The sequence below is a fragment of the Acanthochromis polyacanthus genome, chromosome 4 (assembly GCF_021347895.1).
Source record: "Acanthochromis polyacanthus isolate Apoly-LR-REF ecotype Palm Island chromosome 4, KAUST_Apoly_ChrSc, whole genome shotgun sequence".
Taxonomy (NCBI): Eukaryota; Metazoa; Chordata; class Actinopteri; family Pomacentridae; genus Acanthochromis; species Acanthochromis polyacanthus.
Window position 1 is genome coordinate 22,321,807 of NC_067116.1, and position 17,920 is coordinate 22,339,726.

Consider the following 17,920-nt stretch of genomic DNA (forward strand, 5'->3'; position numbering starts at 1 on the left):
TTTGTCATGACTCACAATTACAGCATAGAAAGTAATCCTATGAGAAAATAAAAATGCACATGTTGGTGCCAAAAATGGGATTCCATGAACGATCAGATTTTAAAGCAATGCTTCAAGACCCTTTTTTTAAAAAAAACAGAAGATTCAAGTATAATCAGCAAAATGTGCTGTAATGTATCGTCACATACAGTTGAAAGGCTGCTTTAAGTGTTAGATTATTTTTTACTTGTTTTATTTCAAGTTGTTGCTATTTAGATAGTTTTTCTGATGCAGAATTGCATACAAATCATTTCTGTCTGTTGTAGCTAGTTCAGCCACTTTAGCATATTTTAGAAACTGCTGTTTCTTGCCTGTAAAAATGGATAATATTTAATATCTTGATCATATATTTTGAATGTAAAATCTCAATCTTTGAAGTAGCTATAGTAAATAAAGTTGATTTCCCCATGAAAATGTGGAGTGGAAGTAAAAAGAAGTATGACAGAATGGAATGCTCACGTTACCAAAGTACAGTTATCTGAGATTACAGCTCCTTTCTTCTGTTTTTAGAACATTTAAACTTTTTGGTGTTTTATGCGCAGAAGCATCCATGTTTTATTAAATATGCGGCAGTGCAAATCACAAAACAGGTCAATACAGTGAAATAAGTGACTTCAAATATGAACTAAAGCAGAGATATGTGGTTAACACACCCCACCCCCCCTTCCCCCTCAAAAAAACAGTCTAAGAATAAATTGATATGTATTATTGGAGCAGTTTGCCCCTGAGATCTATAGGTTTTCATTCCATCCATGAAGTGCTCCATATTGGAATAAAAACCTTTGATCATCATGGTTCATGTCCTACAGCTGCTGAAGCTGCTGAATTACCTTTTCCACAGGTTGAGCAGCTCTGCTCCGAGCTCCCTGAAAGGTGTTGTTGTACTGGGAGACAAAGTTGCAAAGGCGTGCATCTCCTTTTATTGTGGGGAAGCGCTCTTCAACACAGAAATGCACAATTTTACAATTTTGTTAAGTATTTCTTTCTGCAAGCTTCACAATTGAACACACAGACCCTTTGACTGTTACTCATTAGAAGAAAATGAGGCTGAAAGTTGAAAGGCTGACATTTTATGAAGTGTTTGCCCTATTCTTAAGAGTTAATCCCTAAGCAAATTTGATGTTAGTCACATGTGACCCGGCACTAAATCCAAAATCTTACATGGATCTTTTATTTTATGTAGAAAATGCACAAACAAATCTGCATAGAATGGTGGCACTGACCTAGATGTTTTACTGTGGCTTTCACCAAAGGGCTGCTGTGGTGTTGAATGATGTCGGCTTGGGTGGTGCTTTCTGAAAGCTTTTGCTCTTGCTGGATGTTCTTGATGGCCAGTGTTGGCCGGATGAGAGCAGCAGGAGGCTGGAAGGGACGGGGCTGGTACTGCTGGCACTGGGTGCTGAGGAAAGTAATCTCCTTAGGGTCTGTTTGCATCTTGAAATTGGTGAGAAGCGTAGTCCACTTTGGGATGCAGGTAGTTGGTTTCAGCGGGTGATACTGGTAGGACATCTTCGCCTCCGTCAGGTACTCATTGTGCTTTAAGTTGTTGTGGATCACCTTGGCTGGGCTGGGCCGACAAAAAGGTTGTACCTTTGAATTAAAATGCTGGAGGTCCTCCTGGAAACGGGTTGAGTATGCATCTGGATTTCTGTCCAGAAATGGGATGTTAGACAGGAGAAGTTCTTTGCCCACAGGACGGGCTGGAATCAGTGTTTTCACCACCGCAGTCATGTCAGATACCTTCAGTGTCCTCCTCAGCCATCTGCTATTGAAGCTGGTGAAAAATGCTACAATGCCTCACCATGGAGACCTCTGTGCTGTGGAACTTGATAATGTTGATACTGTTGCTGCTCCTGCAGAGAAACAAATACATGCCATGGTGTCCTGTTACCTGTCCAAATGAAACAAGTGGAGTGGACACACAAAACTATTAAATTAGGCAGCAAATCTGTCCAGAAAAAAAGACTAAGGATGTAACATAATGATGTAATAGTTCTTTTGTTCTGCTTTGCTGGTTTTACAAGAAGGCAGACTGACACCTTTAAGAGGTGGACATGCCTCCCACTCTTTTCGACAGCTTACTGAGCAGCATGATTCAGTTTGCATTTGAGTGCACAATGCAATTATATTGAAATATAAGTCTTTGGTTTGAAAAAAAATATTCATGTTTTATATGAAGTGTACTGCATGCATGTTAAGTACGATAGTCCACAAATACAACGCACCTTTGTCAAAATGTTAATCAAATTAAACACTTGTATTTGCCACACTTGTCACACATTGTGTTGCTTTGTTCATGTGTGTTCTTTTGTCTTTACAACAGCAGGTGTCAGTAAAGCTTCATTTTGCAGTACATTATCTTGGAGCAAACTCAAAATATGACTCAGCCACTGACTGTATAGAGGGACTACGCTTTCTCACAGCAATTACACTGTGTTTTTTATTATAAAGTATATACCATATGAAATCATACTTTTAAAGTGAGTTAAACTACTTTTACAGCTGTTGATAAGATTTACAATTCTGTTTTTTTCCTAACATTTCACCATAATCTGGGCTAAATGAGCGATGGTGTTTCGAAATTCGTGTGCAACTGATAACCTTTTCCCAAAAAAGAAGTTAGAAGTTAAACTTAGATGCGATCAAAAAAATACCTTCGCATAGTTTTATTTCTAAGGAGACCACAGTGATGGAAGTGACGTACTACAGCTCCAGCCTCTTCCTCTCTCTTTTCGTTGAGGCTCAGCTAGCGGCCGGTGGGTAGACGTTTCTTCCAGCGTACTTTTATCGGTTTTAAGTCGACAGTGAGCTGGTGAATGTGAATAAAACATCAGATTGGTCATCGTATATTGACAATATTTCATATTGTGTAGCTAAGTCTGAGTTATTTGACAGAAAATAGACGTAATTGTGACTGAAGTATGCGCTAACAGCACGCATGTGGCGAGGCCCCGCGACGGCTCGTTTCTGCTAACAGGAGCTAACGCTGCTTACCGACAGGATACACATTTACAGGAAATACAGTGATTTAGGAGCAAACTGTGTCTATATTACAGTTACATTTTCAATAAGCGCAATGTTAAACGTGTATTAAAAGTACTAACGGTTCTCAGATGGTGTCTCCTGTCAAAAATTATGTGGTTAGCGAGCAAGCTAGCGTAGCTGCATGTGTAAATTTGAAGCTAACACTTTTCTTTCTTACAGACTGCAAACATGCAGATCTTCGTGAAGACGTTGACGGGGAAAACCATCACCCTTGAGGTTGAGCCCAGCGACACTATCGAAAATGTCAAGGCAAAGATCCAGGATAAGGAAGGTAGGCCGGCACAGTTACCCAGGAATTAGTGGGATTACTGAAAGTTAGCATTTCAAACGGCCACACTTTTATCATCAGGTTGATTATGTCAATAACTGTAATGTGTGATTGGCCAGTTCGAATAGTTTCTGATGCCTTGTAAACAGGATCTATAGTAGTGTTGTTCTGGTGAGAAACTGTGCTTCTGCGTGCTTAAAATATTATGTTTTAGTTTAAAGTGCGTGATCTGGAACTGACTGGTTTGAAAATTGACACAACGTGGTTAGAAAATCCGCTTTCTAATTGTAAAATTCGTGAGAATCATGAAGATAATGTTTAAAAGTGTTCAGTACAGTGTTGTTGGTAAATGTTAATCTGACGATGCTAGTGTGGGTTGGTTGATAAGTGTTGTTGTGTTTGCAGGAATTCCCCCTGATCAGCAGCGTCTGATCTTTGCTGGAAAACAGCTGGAGGATGGACGCACACTGTCCGACTACAACATCCAAAAAGGTAATGGCAATGTGAAGTAAAGCCAGCTTTGTTGAATGATGAAATCTGCTCCTGTTCAGAACAAACAGACAGCTTATATAACAAACATGGATCTACTAGGAATCTTAAGAACAAAGTGCTTTCTATTTGGATTACTGAAATGCTTCATTGTTTGCTAGATTTCCCCATGAATCTGCATTTTACTCTATTTTGTCATGGCTCTATTAAGACCTAAGACACAGATTAATGCATGTTTTGCATCAGGTCATAATGGGTTAAATGTAGTGGTGCAACGGATCACTAAACTTACGGATCGGATTGGTCCTCAGATCAAGAGTCACGGATCAGATCATTTTTCTGATCAGCAAAAAAAATAAAATAAACATATGTTTTGTCTGTTTATTATTAGATGTCACTTCAAATGTGTGGATGTGTTTGCACTGTCATATGGCTTTCTTATGCCACAGTGCCTACACACCGTCGCGGTTTTGTCCACTGACCTCTTTCCTTCGTTGTCATATTTGACAGGGAAACCAAAAGGATTTAAGTGTCGTGGGGTGTTCAAGCTCCTCCTTTCGTCCGCTCGCCATGTCTGCTCTTTTCCTTTCTCCGCTTGCCACAAGCTGCGTGCAGACGGAGCACAACTTTTTTTTTCTTTTCAGAAATCGATCCGTGGGTCACGTGTGTGCCGAACCGATGACGTCGATCCGAATGGATCACGGATCAATGATGAGCTGTTGCACCACTAGTTAAATGAAAGATCTCAATTGTAAATTTTAGAAATGTGTCTGTAAAGGGGGAGAGAAGAATTTCTGTTGGTCTGTATATGGATGTAACTGAACTTGAGATTGACATCAATGTGTCCTAATTTTCCACTAGAATCCACTCTCCATCTGGTTCTGCGTCTGCGTGGTGGCATCATTGAGCCTTCCCTCAGACAGCTGGCCCAGAAATACAACTGCGACAAGATGATCTGCCGCAAGTAAGTCCAGTTAAAATATACTAATTTATTGTGCACAGTGCTGCTCTTATTTGAAGTAGTATGATGGAGTCCTGAAGCTGTACTGTGGACCCTGTGCCCTGTTAAGCCTAGGTTAGAGCTAATTTTGTATTTATTGGTGTATGGATGAAATATTTGCTTTAATTTGGCTGAACAATGAAATGGTGGATTAGTGTAGACTTAACGACAAAACGGCACATATGGGCGGATGTAGATTTGATTTTATTAACCTTATTTTTTGTTGCATTCTGTCCAGTATTTAAAATGTTTTTATTGCAAAAGAGTCTGTATTAAAGATTTCAAATGTGGCCAAATTGCAAACTGACACCAAAGTGATTCTGATGGTTTCTCAGGAACCCTTAGCAAAGGGAAATTATCCTTAAATCTGACCACTTGTTTTACAGGTGCTATGCTCGTCTGCACCCCCGTGCTGTCAACTGCCGCAAGAAGAAGTGCGGACACACCAACAACCTTCGCCCCAAGAAGAAGCTGAAGTAAACATTTTGACTAAATTGGCACTCTGTGCTTTTTTGTGTTAAAATAAATGTAAGAAAATGATACAGCTTGTGTGATCTGTGTTACTGTCATGTGTAATGACCTTTAGATAGAAACATGAAATGCCTGGAACACTAGTTATAATACTGTCTTGTGTTATTTAACCAAGACCAGCCTGGTGTAATAACTGCTTACTGTTTGCCAAATGTTCCCATATAAACATTATTCATTAGAAGAGTTTGGCAAGTAGTTTACACCAGAGGGCTGTTTGCAGTCCTGTCTGTGCTCACTCAGCAAATCCGCTTTTGGAACTGGCCCTGGTTAAAACGGTTGATGTTCTCCAAAACCTTACCAACACTCAGTGGCAGATCTTCCATGGGGGCACGAGGGGACAGTGATGTCCAGTATATTTTATTTATATTTTATATGTATATATTTTACTTTGCAGCTATATACATTTATTAAAATGCAGGTCATTTTAAGGTGAGACATTAAAGGATGGTTTTCTTAGGTAAATGAATTTAAGGTTTAATTGATTGAAATCTTTCAATGTTGTTTCTTTCAGTTTGAAATATCTCTAATTAATACATCTCAGTCAGTTACATTTTATCTTACACTGCTCAAAAAAATTAAAGGAACACTTTTTAATCTAAGTATTGCATCAAATCAGTGAAACGTGGGATGCTGCTCTGGTCAAGTAAGTAACTGAGGGGCTTTTTAGTCAGTTTCAGCTCAGGCGTGAACTAACCGTGACGTCACCCGTTGGTTTCAACGCCGAGAAAATGAAGCCCGGATTTTGCTACTTCCTGGTCACCATTTTGGATTTTTTGGATCCAGTGACATAAAAAGCGTCATCAAACAGACTGGACTGGAGAGCAACTAGGGGCAGGACCAGTCAATGGGTGGGCCAGACTGAGAGTTGAAGACTCTTATCCCGCCCACATTTTACTGCAGAGGCTTCTGTTGCTGCTTTTGGAATAAAAGGATCTGTCAATCATTCCAGACAAGACTGTCAATCAAGTATAGCCACGCCCCCTGGCTCCGCCAACTTTAACAATTTATTTAAAATTCAGTATTGATTTATTTTAAGATCGGCCACCTTATCTCCCATTTTGACCATGAAAACTAACGGGAAAAAATCCTGAGCTGTAGAAAATCAGTCTATCAAATTTTATTTTTTCCGGTGATGAATTGGGGTCTATGGAGAAAAAGCTTTTTGGAGCCAACCCTAGCGGATGGCGTGATATTGCAAGTTTTTGACACTTCCGGGTGGGCTTCATTTTTGGAGCCAGATGCTACGTAAATCTTTATATACACTCTATGTTTCAGCTGCTTTGGTGTTCATAAAATTAACAACAGATGCACTAGAGGGGTAACAATGAGACAACCCCCAAAACAGGAATGAGTTTACAGGTGAAGGCCACTGACATTTTTTTCCTTCCTAATATTGTCTGACTGTTTTTCACTAGTTTTGCATTGCATTTTTCTCATTCAGAGCTTGTCCTGGCATTGTCAGTAATGCATACAAGCACATGGAGGCCATACAAACTACTGAATACCATTTTGAGTTGCTGCCAAGGAATTTCAGCAAGATGGACTAGCCTGCCACATCAGTTTTTCACTTTGATTTTGGGGTGTCTTGAATTTAGGGGTTGATAATTTTCATTTCCATCAAACAATGTGGCACTTTTCATTCCTAACACATTATTCAGTCCATATCAATGCTAATATCCAGTTTGTTTTTTCCCCGTATTGAAATATGATGTATTTTCAAAGTGTTCCTTTAACTTTTTTGAGCAGTGTATTAAGAATTCTGATTCAGTTTAACACTAGATGATGTATCAGTTCATTATTTCAGAGCCAGTTATTTTTCTTTTCAATTATCTGTATTTAAAGTGATATTATTAAAATATAATTGCAATGAAACAGCAGCAACATAAGAAACGACCAAATAAGGTAAGGTAGTGAAACTACGGATAAGCAACGCTTCCTTTTACTTCCAGAAAAATAAAAGCCTCATATTTGCTATTTATTAAAAAAATCACTAAAAGAAACACTTGCAGTTTGTTTTAGTTTGCTGGTATTTATCAGTGGAGCAGCAGCACTTTTTCCACAGACAGTATTACTGTCCGTTGTCTTGTTTTAATCAGTTTTTTGTTCAGTAATTCATTTCTTTGGCTGGTTGGACCAACAGACACTTAAGGACTAATAAAATAATAAATGATAATTTACAGATCGGTGCCGGTTTAATGAACTTTACAGAGTCAGATATAATGTGAGCGGTGAACCCCAGGAGTTGGTGGAGTTTATTTGTGTGTATTGACCAGAGAAGAGAGTTAGCATCGAGTGAATATTAGCTTTAAAGTGAATTAGCGATGCTGACCGAGCTAGCTGAGCAGGCCTGATTAGCAGCTAAATGTAGCATCAAGCTAAAGATGTTTGTGTTGTTTCCTGTCAGCAGCTGAAGTGTGTTGTGTTCCTGTAATGTGGTTCATTAAGTTAATAAAACTGTGGCTAGTTGACGTAATGTAACATTCAGGAAACATGAATGTGATTAAAACAGTAACGTTAATGTTCTAGTTGCCAGTAATCAGCTATATTTTGATACTAAAACAGACTCTGATAGTTTTAAATGACATCAGTTTCTTTAATTTGTTGAAAATTGTCTCATTTGTTGTTGTGATGTTGCTGCTGATTCATTAAAACCAGATGATCCGTGTTGAAGACACGTTTAGTTATAGTACAAGAAGGAAAATGGAAGTTTAGTTCTGCTGCGTCAAAGATTTCAGGAATAAAATAACTAAATGAGTCTTTATGCCTCCAACTTTATTTTACAATAATGAAATAATCACAGATAATAAAAATATAAATAGCAGAGAAAACCTGAGAGAATAATTTCCTGAAAAGTCTATGAAGGAAAAGCAGCTTTTTATCCTGCAAGATCAGAATCAGCTCCAACATCTGCATCTGACAGCATCAAGTCGACCAGAAAGAAAAGAAAAAGAAAATGACTTCTTTCTGATCACATCTATTCTGCTGCTCACATTCTTCGCCTTTATAGTATTTTAGTTTTTAACTGATTTACGGTAATAAATACATTTAAAAATGGTACTACTTTGTCTCTGAGCCTTTATCTAGCTGTGGTCACTCTGTCTTCTGGACTATTTAAAATATGACAAACTAAGAAATTTAAACCTCTTGACTAATCCAATTCATTATTTGGTTTTTAAGACAATAATCGGCAATTAAAATAACTTTCTCCACTGAAACTAATAAACATGAGGTCAAATAGAAGGAACAGTTTTAAATACTGCAGTCCCACGACAACAAGAATAAAGTTTAAATCTGCTGCTGGATTCCATTAAAGTCCTAATAAATGATAATAAAGTGAGATACTAAGGGTTTATGGTGCTAAAAATCTCAAAGCAAAGATATCGAGTTGAACATCTGGATGGAGGTTGATAAAAGTTGACCTCCCTTCATTTCTCTGGAGCCGACTCCATGGATTTTAGGGATAGTGGTTAAAGACCAGGGGCCTCATTTATAAAGCTTGCGTACGAACAAAACAGGGCCACTTTCTACGCAAAGGTTGTGATTTATAAAAACAAACTTGGCGTGAGAATGTGCGCACCGGTGCGCCAACTTTGATGCTTGCTTAAGCACATTTTGGAGACAGAGGGAACGGCAGTGCCGGAAGATGAAGTGGCGAATTGAAACCAGATTGATCTCAAACCTTTATTGTTATCACATATTAGACTTGTAGAGCCTGATAATCATAAACCCTCATTGTTGTAGATGTTCATATAGTGCGCCATTCGGCTGACAACTGTATTTGCAGAACTATGTTCATATATTAACAGGAGCGGATTGAACGTTATTTCATTCGGTCGTTTGACCGAAGGGCCGGTATCTGGGGTCGGTGCGGTGATCTTTATTAAATAATTTTGTTTACTGATCACCTGGCGCCTGTATGGCTCATCCATTTGTAGGGGTGGTCTCCGACGCAGTGGCTCGGGTTCGATTCCTGCCTGCGGCACTTTTATGCATGTCTTCCCCCTACTCTTCTCCCCATTTCCTGTCACTCTTCACTGCAACTATCACAGTAAAAAGGCAAAAAAAAGTAAAGAATTTTGTTTATTTATCCATATGCGGCCGAATGGGATGAGCGTCCAACCATTAATCAGCCCTGTACCAGGCACGCAGGCACACATGCTTCACACCACAACTCCCGAGTGAAAATGAATTTCTCTATGTGAACCGAAAAAATGCACATTCAATCAGTGTGCAAATTATTTGTACATCGGACATGATCATAACAAATTTAGTGGCAGGGTGGCCTGGGTCACACATGATTCATTCATCCTGACACACAGCAGTGAAGACTGCCGGCCGGCGCTGCGTGAAATGCCGTGGATCAGCAGCTTATTTATATACAGATACATTCATGAGTTACTTTGCATTGACCATTCATGGTAAAATGTGGGTGTGTTGTGGGCGGAATGTGAGGTGGATCCACCTGTGCAATCTTCCAGCTGGTGTCTGATTTATCAAGAAATTGCATGCAGCTGTGCTTACGCAAAGTTTTATAAATCAGGGGCGAAGGGCATACGCCCTTTTCGTATTTTCGGCGTACGCAAACTTTAGTATGGATCCTACGCAATGTTTTATAAATGAGGCCCCAGCTCTTCTAATTATCTTCCTTCTAGTCACTGTAAAAAGTCACTCCATCCTCTCTGACTTCAACACCTCTTCATGACAACTTGTTCTGCCTCCGATCTCATGGAAATTCCAGAAACTCGGGAAAACCCATCGAGACTCGAAAAACTCGTCGGGTGGGTGGTGGGGGGAGGTGGGGGAGTCGAGGGGGCGGTGGGGGGAGTCAGGGTGGAGTCAGGGTGGAGAGTAGGTGGGAGGTGGGTGGGGGAGTAGAGGGGGGAGGCTGCCACCCACCTCCCGCCTACTCTCCGCCCTGACTCCACCCAGACTCCGCCTTGGCTCCACCCATGTCGTCACTTGGAAACTACGATGACAAAGGGACGACGAAATTATGTATTTTTAACTGATTTGCACACAGGTTGGGAATATTATTTGTAATGTATACTGTGTGCGGAGGGGTCACACATATGGTCTGCGGACCGGTACCGGACCGCCAAGGGGTCTGACCCGGCCTGTGGAATACATCTGCAATATCAAAAAATATTCAAAAGGGACGTCTGTCTTATTCGGAGCAGACAACATGACGCAGCACCGTGACTCGGCACTTACAGCAGATGGCAGCAAATCTGGGTCTGTAAGTGGCATTTTGTCTCTTCACCAACGTTACTTTATTTCCATCCCGTATGAAGAACTCAAAAAGAGGAGGTGCTCTAGGAAGTAGACGGTGCCAGACCCCCCCGGCCTGTTCGATGGCCACGTCTGGACCATGGACCTGCAACACAAGAACATCTGCTCACTGTGAAAGATTATTGAGAGCAGCTTTTTGTCATTTCTATTCAGAACACTATGATGTTTGCTGAGCTGTGCACTATTAACTGACTTAAGAATACTGAGTATTGTTACTGTTTATTATTGTTCTCAGATTTACTATTAAATGTATAGTGTTGCTTATTGTATATTAAAATATACATTCCTGCACAGAACATTTAAGATTATTTTACCACAGATCAAGGGTACAGATTGTTGTTCTTCACTGTGTATTGGGTAGTACTCATTTTGATATAGACTGATTAGCAAACAGAACCCTATGATGTTTCTGGTTTACAGCTGAGAACTAGTTGTTAAAAGTACAGAATATTATTTCTTATTTTATGTGTGATAATTGTCAGTAAACATTATAAGAAGTGGTAATTGACAGGATTGTATGTAGTGCCGTTCTTGCACAATATTTGTCACTTACGAATTTTTAATTGCCATTGGGACATGGTCGTAGAGCTAACTAGTTTTCCATAACAGGCAGATGCTGCAGCTAGTGATGCTGTAATTCACATAAACCAGGAAAAAAGTCCATCATAATTTGAATGTTAACAGTCCAAAAAAAAAAACCCATAGAAAATACTTTGTAAAAGTGAGAGGTCGGGTGCAGCTTTCATTTTTTCTTACAACTTTTTGGTGGCCTCCCCAAAATGTCTGTTGTCCCCCCACTAAAATTAATCTGGATCTGCCCCTGCCAACAATTGCTGGTGTTTGTGGGTTTGGCTTGCAAAATAACACGTAGCACTTGTGTCAGCTTGAAATGACTGCACTGTGTGGCATAAACAAAATGTCATGTGTCCCCATGGCATTGTTAGTGCAGACTGGTAGGAACACGGCCGGTGGGAGCCGAATCCAAATGAAAAACAGTGGATTCCATCAATGAACAAAAGGCTGCAAAAAGGCATGTTTATCAGCTATTCATTGTCCCTTTAGGAAACTCATATACCGCCTACACTGTTTAAAGAAATCTCTATACCTTTGCAGAAACAAAGCAAGTGGCACTGCCAAATGGATCACAGCCAAATTCTACCTAGATCATTAGCTTGAATGGCTGTGATCTGAGTTAGTCTTAGTTAAATGACACTAGCATTGCTATTATCAGATGGCACATTAAATATCAAAATGTTTTCAATTAGCAAAAAACTGAATATATGGAAATTTAAGGTGCAAACAATAAGAATGTGGAATGACAACACAGCCAACAGTTTTTCACCCTGACATCACACAAAGAGCACAGCAGTGACTTTGCATGACAGAGTTTTAATGTTTAAAACAGTTCTATACAAATATAAGAGACTCACATCTCACATCGTCAAGTCCCATAAAAACATCTGCCCTCCTCAGGTTCACCAACTCCTGTGAAACACTAGTCAACAGTTTACCCCCTTGTTACACAATACTGCTGTGAAACTAACCTGATCTAACTGAGGTATCTTGAGTCGTACTGAAAGGTCAAATGTTTCGGACACTGATTAACGAGCAGTTAAACCTTAAATTGTAAAATCTGATGGAGATGGAAATCAGGGTCATTCATACACAGGTTGTGCGTTTATTCCAGTTAATGTGGCGTCAGCACGACAGTGGTGCATCTTTGGTAGTGCATTCGCTTTGCTAGCTGGCAACAGATGTTTTAGCAAGTCCTTATTCCAGTGTATTTAAGGAGGAATCCACAGTTATTAAAAATATGTTTCTCCTTGCGTTGTGAATAATGTCTCTCGACCAGCGTCTACTGTCTCCTATGTTTCTCAGAATTTATTTTGGTGCATAAGGATCATGAGGGTTTTGTGCTCTTTATGACAAACTGATTTAAACAAACACATAAAGCACGGTTTTAAAATGTGTTGTTGGAGCCACAAAGAATCCTTATGTTACACCAAACAATTAAATGGAGAAAAAGGAAAGTAATATACATCACCAATGGGTCCACAAATAGTCTGAAATATGAGGTGGATTTCTCCTTTAATATCCTGCAGCTACACAATAATACTGCAGATTAAGTTCACATTCTGTTATAAAGTTAGAACACATTGGATCATATTCTGTACCATCAACACTTTCATGTGTCTGGGTTAGGAAAAATTAGTCCTCTCAGCCAACCCCACAGACTCCTGATAGGAGAGGGCAGCCTCCCCACCCCCTTTTATGTAGACAGGAACTACCCTTAATGTATTTACACAGTGTTATTGTGCAGTCGATAAACACTGGAATAAGGCTGTTGTGAAGCAAGTGTTTCTGACATCAACCGTATGGAGCTCGTGCTGAGGAGCCGATGGCCTCTGGATTTTCTTCATGCTCGATAAACCGTCGTAATCTGTCATATTATGGTGAAGCCATGAGGAAAAACAGCCAACACAACAGGCTTTACGGTGATCTCAGTATCGACAAATTACTTATATTCACAATTCACAGCCAACTATGCTAGAAATTTTATTGCTAATCGTGATATTTGCATGTAGCAGCTGAAATCAGAACCCCAGATAGCATCAAAACTTGTCAAAATGATGAAATATCAATTGTTTATGCTGAGTGTTACTGCGATCTACAACATAATGCAGTAAAAATGAGCTTTGAGCATCACTGCTGTGTTGAGAATATTTTAATTGCATCTATTAAAATCTGAAAATGAGTTAACCCTACTGCACAAGTTAAACATGTTATAACCCATACATAACAATAACTGCAAGTTAATGCAGTAATAGGGCACTACTACATTATATTGCAGTTTATGATGATAATATTTCGCATTTTGACAAGTTGTTATGATTCTGGCAGCCACTGCATCATCAGGTTCAAAGAACTGCACCTTATTTGTACCTATATTACTGTCATGAGGAAATCAATAACTCATCAAGGGGATGCGGAGCAAAGATCAATAGATATTGTGCATCAGAAGTTCACAAACAATGCCAACAGACAAGTCAATTAAGTACCAATTTGCTAAAACTACTGCAGTTGTGCTTTTTAACTCGAGCAGTCTGAGGCTGCACGCTGCTAAGTAACCTGCACACACACAGCTTCACATCCTTCTGCAGGTACGGGGCTTCTGCAGAGCTCATGTAGTGCTCTCATAGTAATCTACCAAGCCTCTCTCTCCATTTAGGGCTATTATTACTATTATGGTAACAGAAGAGTACACAGAAGATCTAGATCATTTTTGTGAAAACTGACAGATGTAAACATAATGAAATTTGGCACAAACATTATCAAGTGCAATCTCAGGTTCAGCTCAACAACATCAAGGCGGGAAAAGCAGCAACACTTAACAACAGGCCACAGTGACACATCAGGACCAGTCCTTCTAGTGCCGATCCTCCTGTCCAGTAGAACGGTGCAGAGGACCAACATAGCAGCTGCAACTTGGATTTTGCAGCGTTTTTGACTGGTAGCCGTTGCCGACTTCCCATCCTGACTGTGAGCAACCCATCGATGAACATGAATAATAGAATAAGTGGTGAGAAAGAGCAGTCCTTATAAAACATGAACAAAAAGGGCTGTACGCTGGCGATCCTCAGAAGACAGAATGGGAGCAGGTTGTTGCATCTCTGAGTTTGTTGACGTTCTGGCTGGTGTGAGGACAGTCCAGGCTGATGATGGTGAACCAAAGCTGACTTTACTTGGGGGTCTTTGCCTCCATGTGTCCTGACCCTGACCACTCCTACTTGGTGCATCTCCACAGTGTTTAAGCAAGGCTGTTATTGTGTAAAAGCAGAGTTTATACTTGTATGGCTTGAGTTTTTTTATATATATATCATCCCTCCAGCACTGAGTTTATGACAACATGAGACAAGAAGAATCTAAAATCTTTAGTCCCACAAGAGTGTTATTATTTGGGGACTTCTGGCTTTTAAGCTGAGAATTTGAGACTTCTAGCTCTGCTGGAAAACACTGTCAGGAGATTTTTTTCTAATACTTTCTGTGCTCAACTGCTGCGCTTGCCTCTTTATTTAGTCAGGCTAGACTAATACAAGTAGATTTCCCACACTTAGTTAAATACAGATCACATATAACTGAAACAAACAAATTCTTTGATGCCTCTTAGAAATCTTCAACATTGCAAAATATCAAGCTTCTTTCAAGATTAAAGATGCTCTTGTAAAGGTGCATTGTATTATTTGCGATGAATAAACCACCACTTCTTCCATTTTGGGACATATTACAATATTACTGTAAACAAATCAGACTGCCAAATTAGACAGCCTGTGCTCTGGATTTTACATCATAAATCCCCAGATCAAGTACACATGACTGCTGTGGCACCAAAGTGAGGAGGAGGGCGCTGTTCCTCCAGAGCAAATGTATCTAAAGGTTTCAGAGTTGTCAGGGATGGTTACAGACTGTATAAAAGGAGTGGATGTCGCCTCTGGACCTGCAAAGTGAAGACAATGTGGAAATGCCTTCAACCTGCATTACTATTAATGGCCAGCAGGGGGCGACTCCTCTGGTTGCAAAAATCAGATTGTATCAATGTGTATGAGAAAAAGACCCTGCTTCTCACTTGATCCGTTATCCTATTAAATATTTTTTCAATTAGTTTATGGTCTCAATCAGTAGTTTCAAGACTTTTCGAATACAACATGATGTTCCTTTTGTGACTTATGGTTCCATTAATAGTAAAACAGACAGTAAAGCAGGGTATGTTTGGGGTGTGTGGCTATCTTGTGATTGGCAGGTTACTGTATGGAGTGTCCTCGAGTTCAGTCAGAACCACTGTTTGCTTTTAAGTCAAATTTCAACCTCAATGCTTCAAAGCAGTAGTTTACAAACCAACGGGTCATGACACAATGGCTACATCCATCCTTTTGTTTGCAGTCTGGTGATGGTCAGTGGTGAAAAGAGTAAAAACCTGGTGTGAAATTGTGACTGAAATGACTACACCATAATGTCAACCGTTCATCATAATCATCCCAAGGTTGTAATGTTAATGTGCACATGATTTATTCTGCACATAGCACCTTTAAGAGGTTTCTAATAGTTGCTGTTTACCTGCACTGATCTCAAAGAAAAAGATGAATGAAGGTAGACTTCAGTGCGTTTTCCTCCGTATTGCTTCGATCTTGATGTTACATCAGTTAAACATCAATCAAAACCACATAGAGGAAACAAGCACTGACTGTGGAGATGCACCCAAACTCCTGCTGTGGTTACTTATCGACCAGCTTCGCCAGGTTCTCCCTCAGGTTGTTCAGGTCACCGATTTTGATGTCGAGAACCTCAATAATGCGTCGGACTTCAACCTCCGCCTGCTCTTGCTCCTCCTGGTTGGAGGCCAGTGTTTTTTCAGCGCTCTGAACCCGATCCTCCAGCTCAGTGTTTCGTCTCTCCAGATCCTGCAAACACATTAACAAAGTAGCTATAGTGGATTGTTTCTGCATGTTTGGTGTCCAGAGTTTACATTTGACAGTTTCTTTGTATTTTTTGTGACATTGGCTGAACCAACTGAAATATTTACATGTGCAATTTTTTTGTAAAACACGTCATGCAGAGTAGTGCTGCAAAACAGCCACCGATCAAGATTGTCTGCAAAATGCCATAAATATAAGTATTGCAGGGTTTTCTGAAATTATTCTGCTATGTCTGTCCATAAATCATAAATGTTAGGTAAAATAGCACAATATCCTTGTACACGGCTTCTCTTCTAGGCATGTGTTCCTCAGTGTAATGTCAGGGCAAGCGAGACAGATCACAAGAACCCTGTTGAAATTAGGAAAAGCCACACAAATGCAAATATCTGCAAAATGAACTTAGTGATGATGTTTAGAATTTATCCCAGTGCATGTCTACATGTTTTTTTGCTGTACAGATTTGTGCATTTCTGAGTTTCGGCACATTTTACCTTTTGACATGAGTAAAGTAGATCTACACTCTAACAAAAACTATAACTGCTTTTTCAAAAATACAGTCTAGCTGAAGAGAAATGCAGGTCAGGACAGAACCATTTAAGCTTAAATTCCTGTAAATTCTTCATTGGTTGTGTGGCTGCTGACAGCATTACACATTGCAGAGAAACTCCTCTCAGGGTTATTTGCTTTAAACACTTAATACTACAAATTTAAATGGACAATTCTGTGTTTTATGAGGTGATTCTGTATGCCAAATGCACCACTGAATAGTTTATGGAATGAACACAAGGACGGAAAAGGTCAAATATGAATATACATAATTCATAACTGACACCCCTACTAAGAATGATAGAGGACCTAATAAAGGCTATGCAATATGCATCAGGTATAATCTTTTCCATTAATGAGGAAATTCAACACAATTTGTTTTCTCCTTGGTGCCCTCGAATCACCTGCACTGATTTTCTCCTGCACTGCCGCTGCTCTGAAGTATCTCAAGTATTGTCGCCTTTGTAAGTGCCTTTATCGTTGTTTTGATTATTCATCAGTCGAGATCAACAAACAGATGAATCAAAACAGACAATAAATATTGCTGCATAAAATATCCGCAGAATGAAAATTATTTGTAAAAGAAAAAAAATAAAGAAAAGAAAATCTTTCGAAGAGTGAACTGGTGACCATCAGTGCTAGTTTACAATATACATAAACATATAATACAAGGTCCACTAGGTTGCATAATAATGGAAATGGAGGTCAGCAGAACCAATTTCAGCAGAAAAAAAAACAATTTAATTATTTTAACAGTGTGTTTACGAAATGCAGCTAAAGAAAAACAATTATAGTGCTGTGCAGGATCACACCTGTACCACTGAGACATGACTGAAACATGTCAAGTATAATGTAAAGAGAAACAAACAAAAACTACAACAGAAACAAAGGATTTTAATTGCCAATCACTGACAACTTGACTGTGTACTTGCAATTCAATGCAGGGATGCAAACAACAGTTATTCTTGTGATTGCATCATCAGCTGATTCTTTTCTCAATGAACTAGTTTTTTGTTCAGTCTATGAAATTTTAAAAAATAGTGAGAAATGCTCATCATCTTATCCTAGACCATAAAGTGACATCATTAAATGTAGTTTTTTGTCTAATAAACAGTCCAATAGCCTAAAATGTACAATTTATTTGAATGTTTGACCAAGAAAACCATCAAATTCTTGCATTTATGGACTTTGAAATGTTAGTTTACTACTCAAATTTGAAAATTACTGAAAAAAAATGTTGAT

General features: G+C 39.3%; 2 protein-coding genes across 3 annotated transcripts in view; one reads left to right on the forward strand and one right to left on the reverse strand.

Annotated features, from left to right (window-relative positions):
* Nucleotides 1–2,774: 2,774 nt before the first annotated feature.
* Nucleotides 2,775–5,381, forward strand: uba52 (ubiquitin A-52 residue ribosomal protein fusion product 1). The gene is made up of 5 exons (XM_022205957.2): nucleotides 2,775–2,795; nucleotides 3,244–3,355; nucleotides 3,758–3,844; nucleotides 4,703–4,805; nucleotides 5,228–5,381. Exons 2-5 carry the CDS (start codon nucleotides 3,253–3,255, stop codon nucleotides 5,319–5,321), a joined length of 387 nt encoding a protein of 128 aa, XP_022061649.1. The 5' UTR covers nucleotides 2,775–2,795; nucleotides 3,244–3,252; the 3' UTR covers nucleotides 5,322–5,381.
* Nucleotides 5,382–11,992: 6,611 nt separating this feature from the next.
* Nucleotides 11,993–17,920, reverse strand: part of homer3b (homer scaffold protein 3b) — a 63,404-nt gene continuing 57,476 nt past the window's right edge. For both annotated transcript variants that reach the window (XM_051947216.1, XM_051947215.1), the window contains one exon: nucleotides 11,993–16,117. In XM_051947216.1, the coding sequence (XP_051803176.1) occupies nucleotides 15,932–16,117 (186 nt within the window). In that variant the 3' untranslated portion in view covers nucleotides 11,993–15,931. The remainder of the gene's footprint in view (nucleotides 16,118–17,920) is intronic.

Bases quoted from the DNA above. Each gene is read 5' to 3' on its own strand.
- uba52 (XM_022205957.2), top strand. From the start codon at position 3,253: ATGCAGATCTTCGTGAAGACGTTGACGGGGAAAACCATCACCCTTGAG. The intron at 3,845-4,702 runs GTAATGGCAATG...ATTTTCCACTAG, and splicing joins CGACTACAACATCCAAAAAG to AATCCACTCTCCATCTGGTT. The intron at 4,806-5,227 runs GTAAGTCCAGTT...CTTGTTTTACAG, and splicing joins GACAAGATGATCTGCCGCAA to GTGCTATGCTCGTCTGCACC.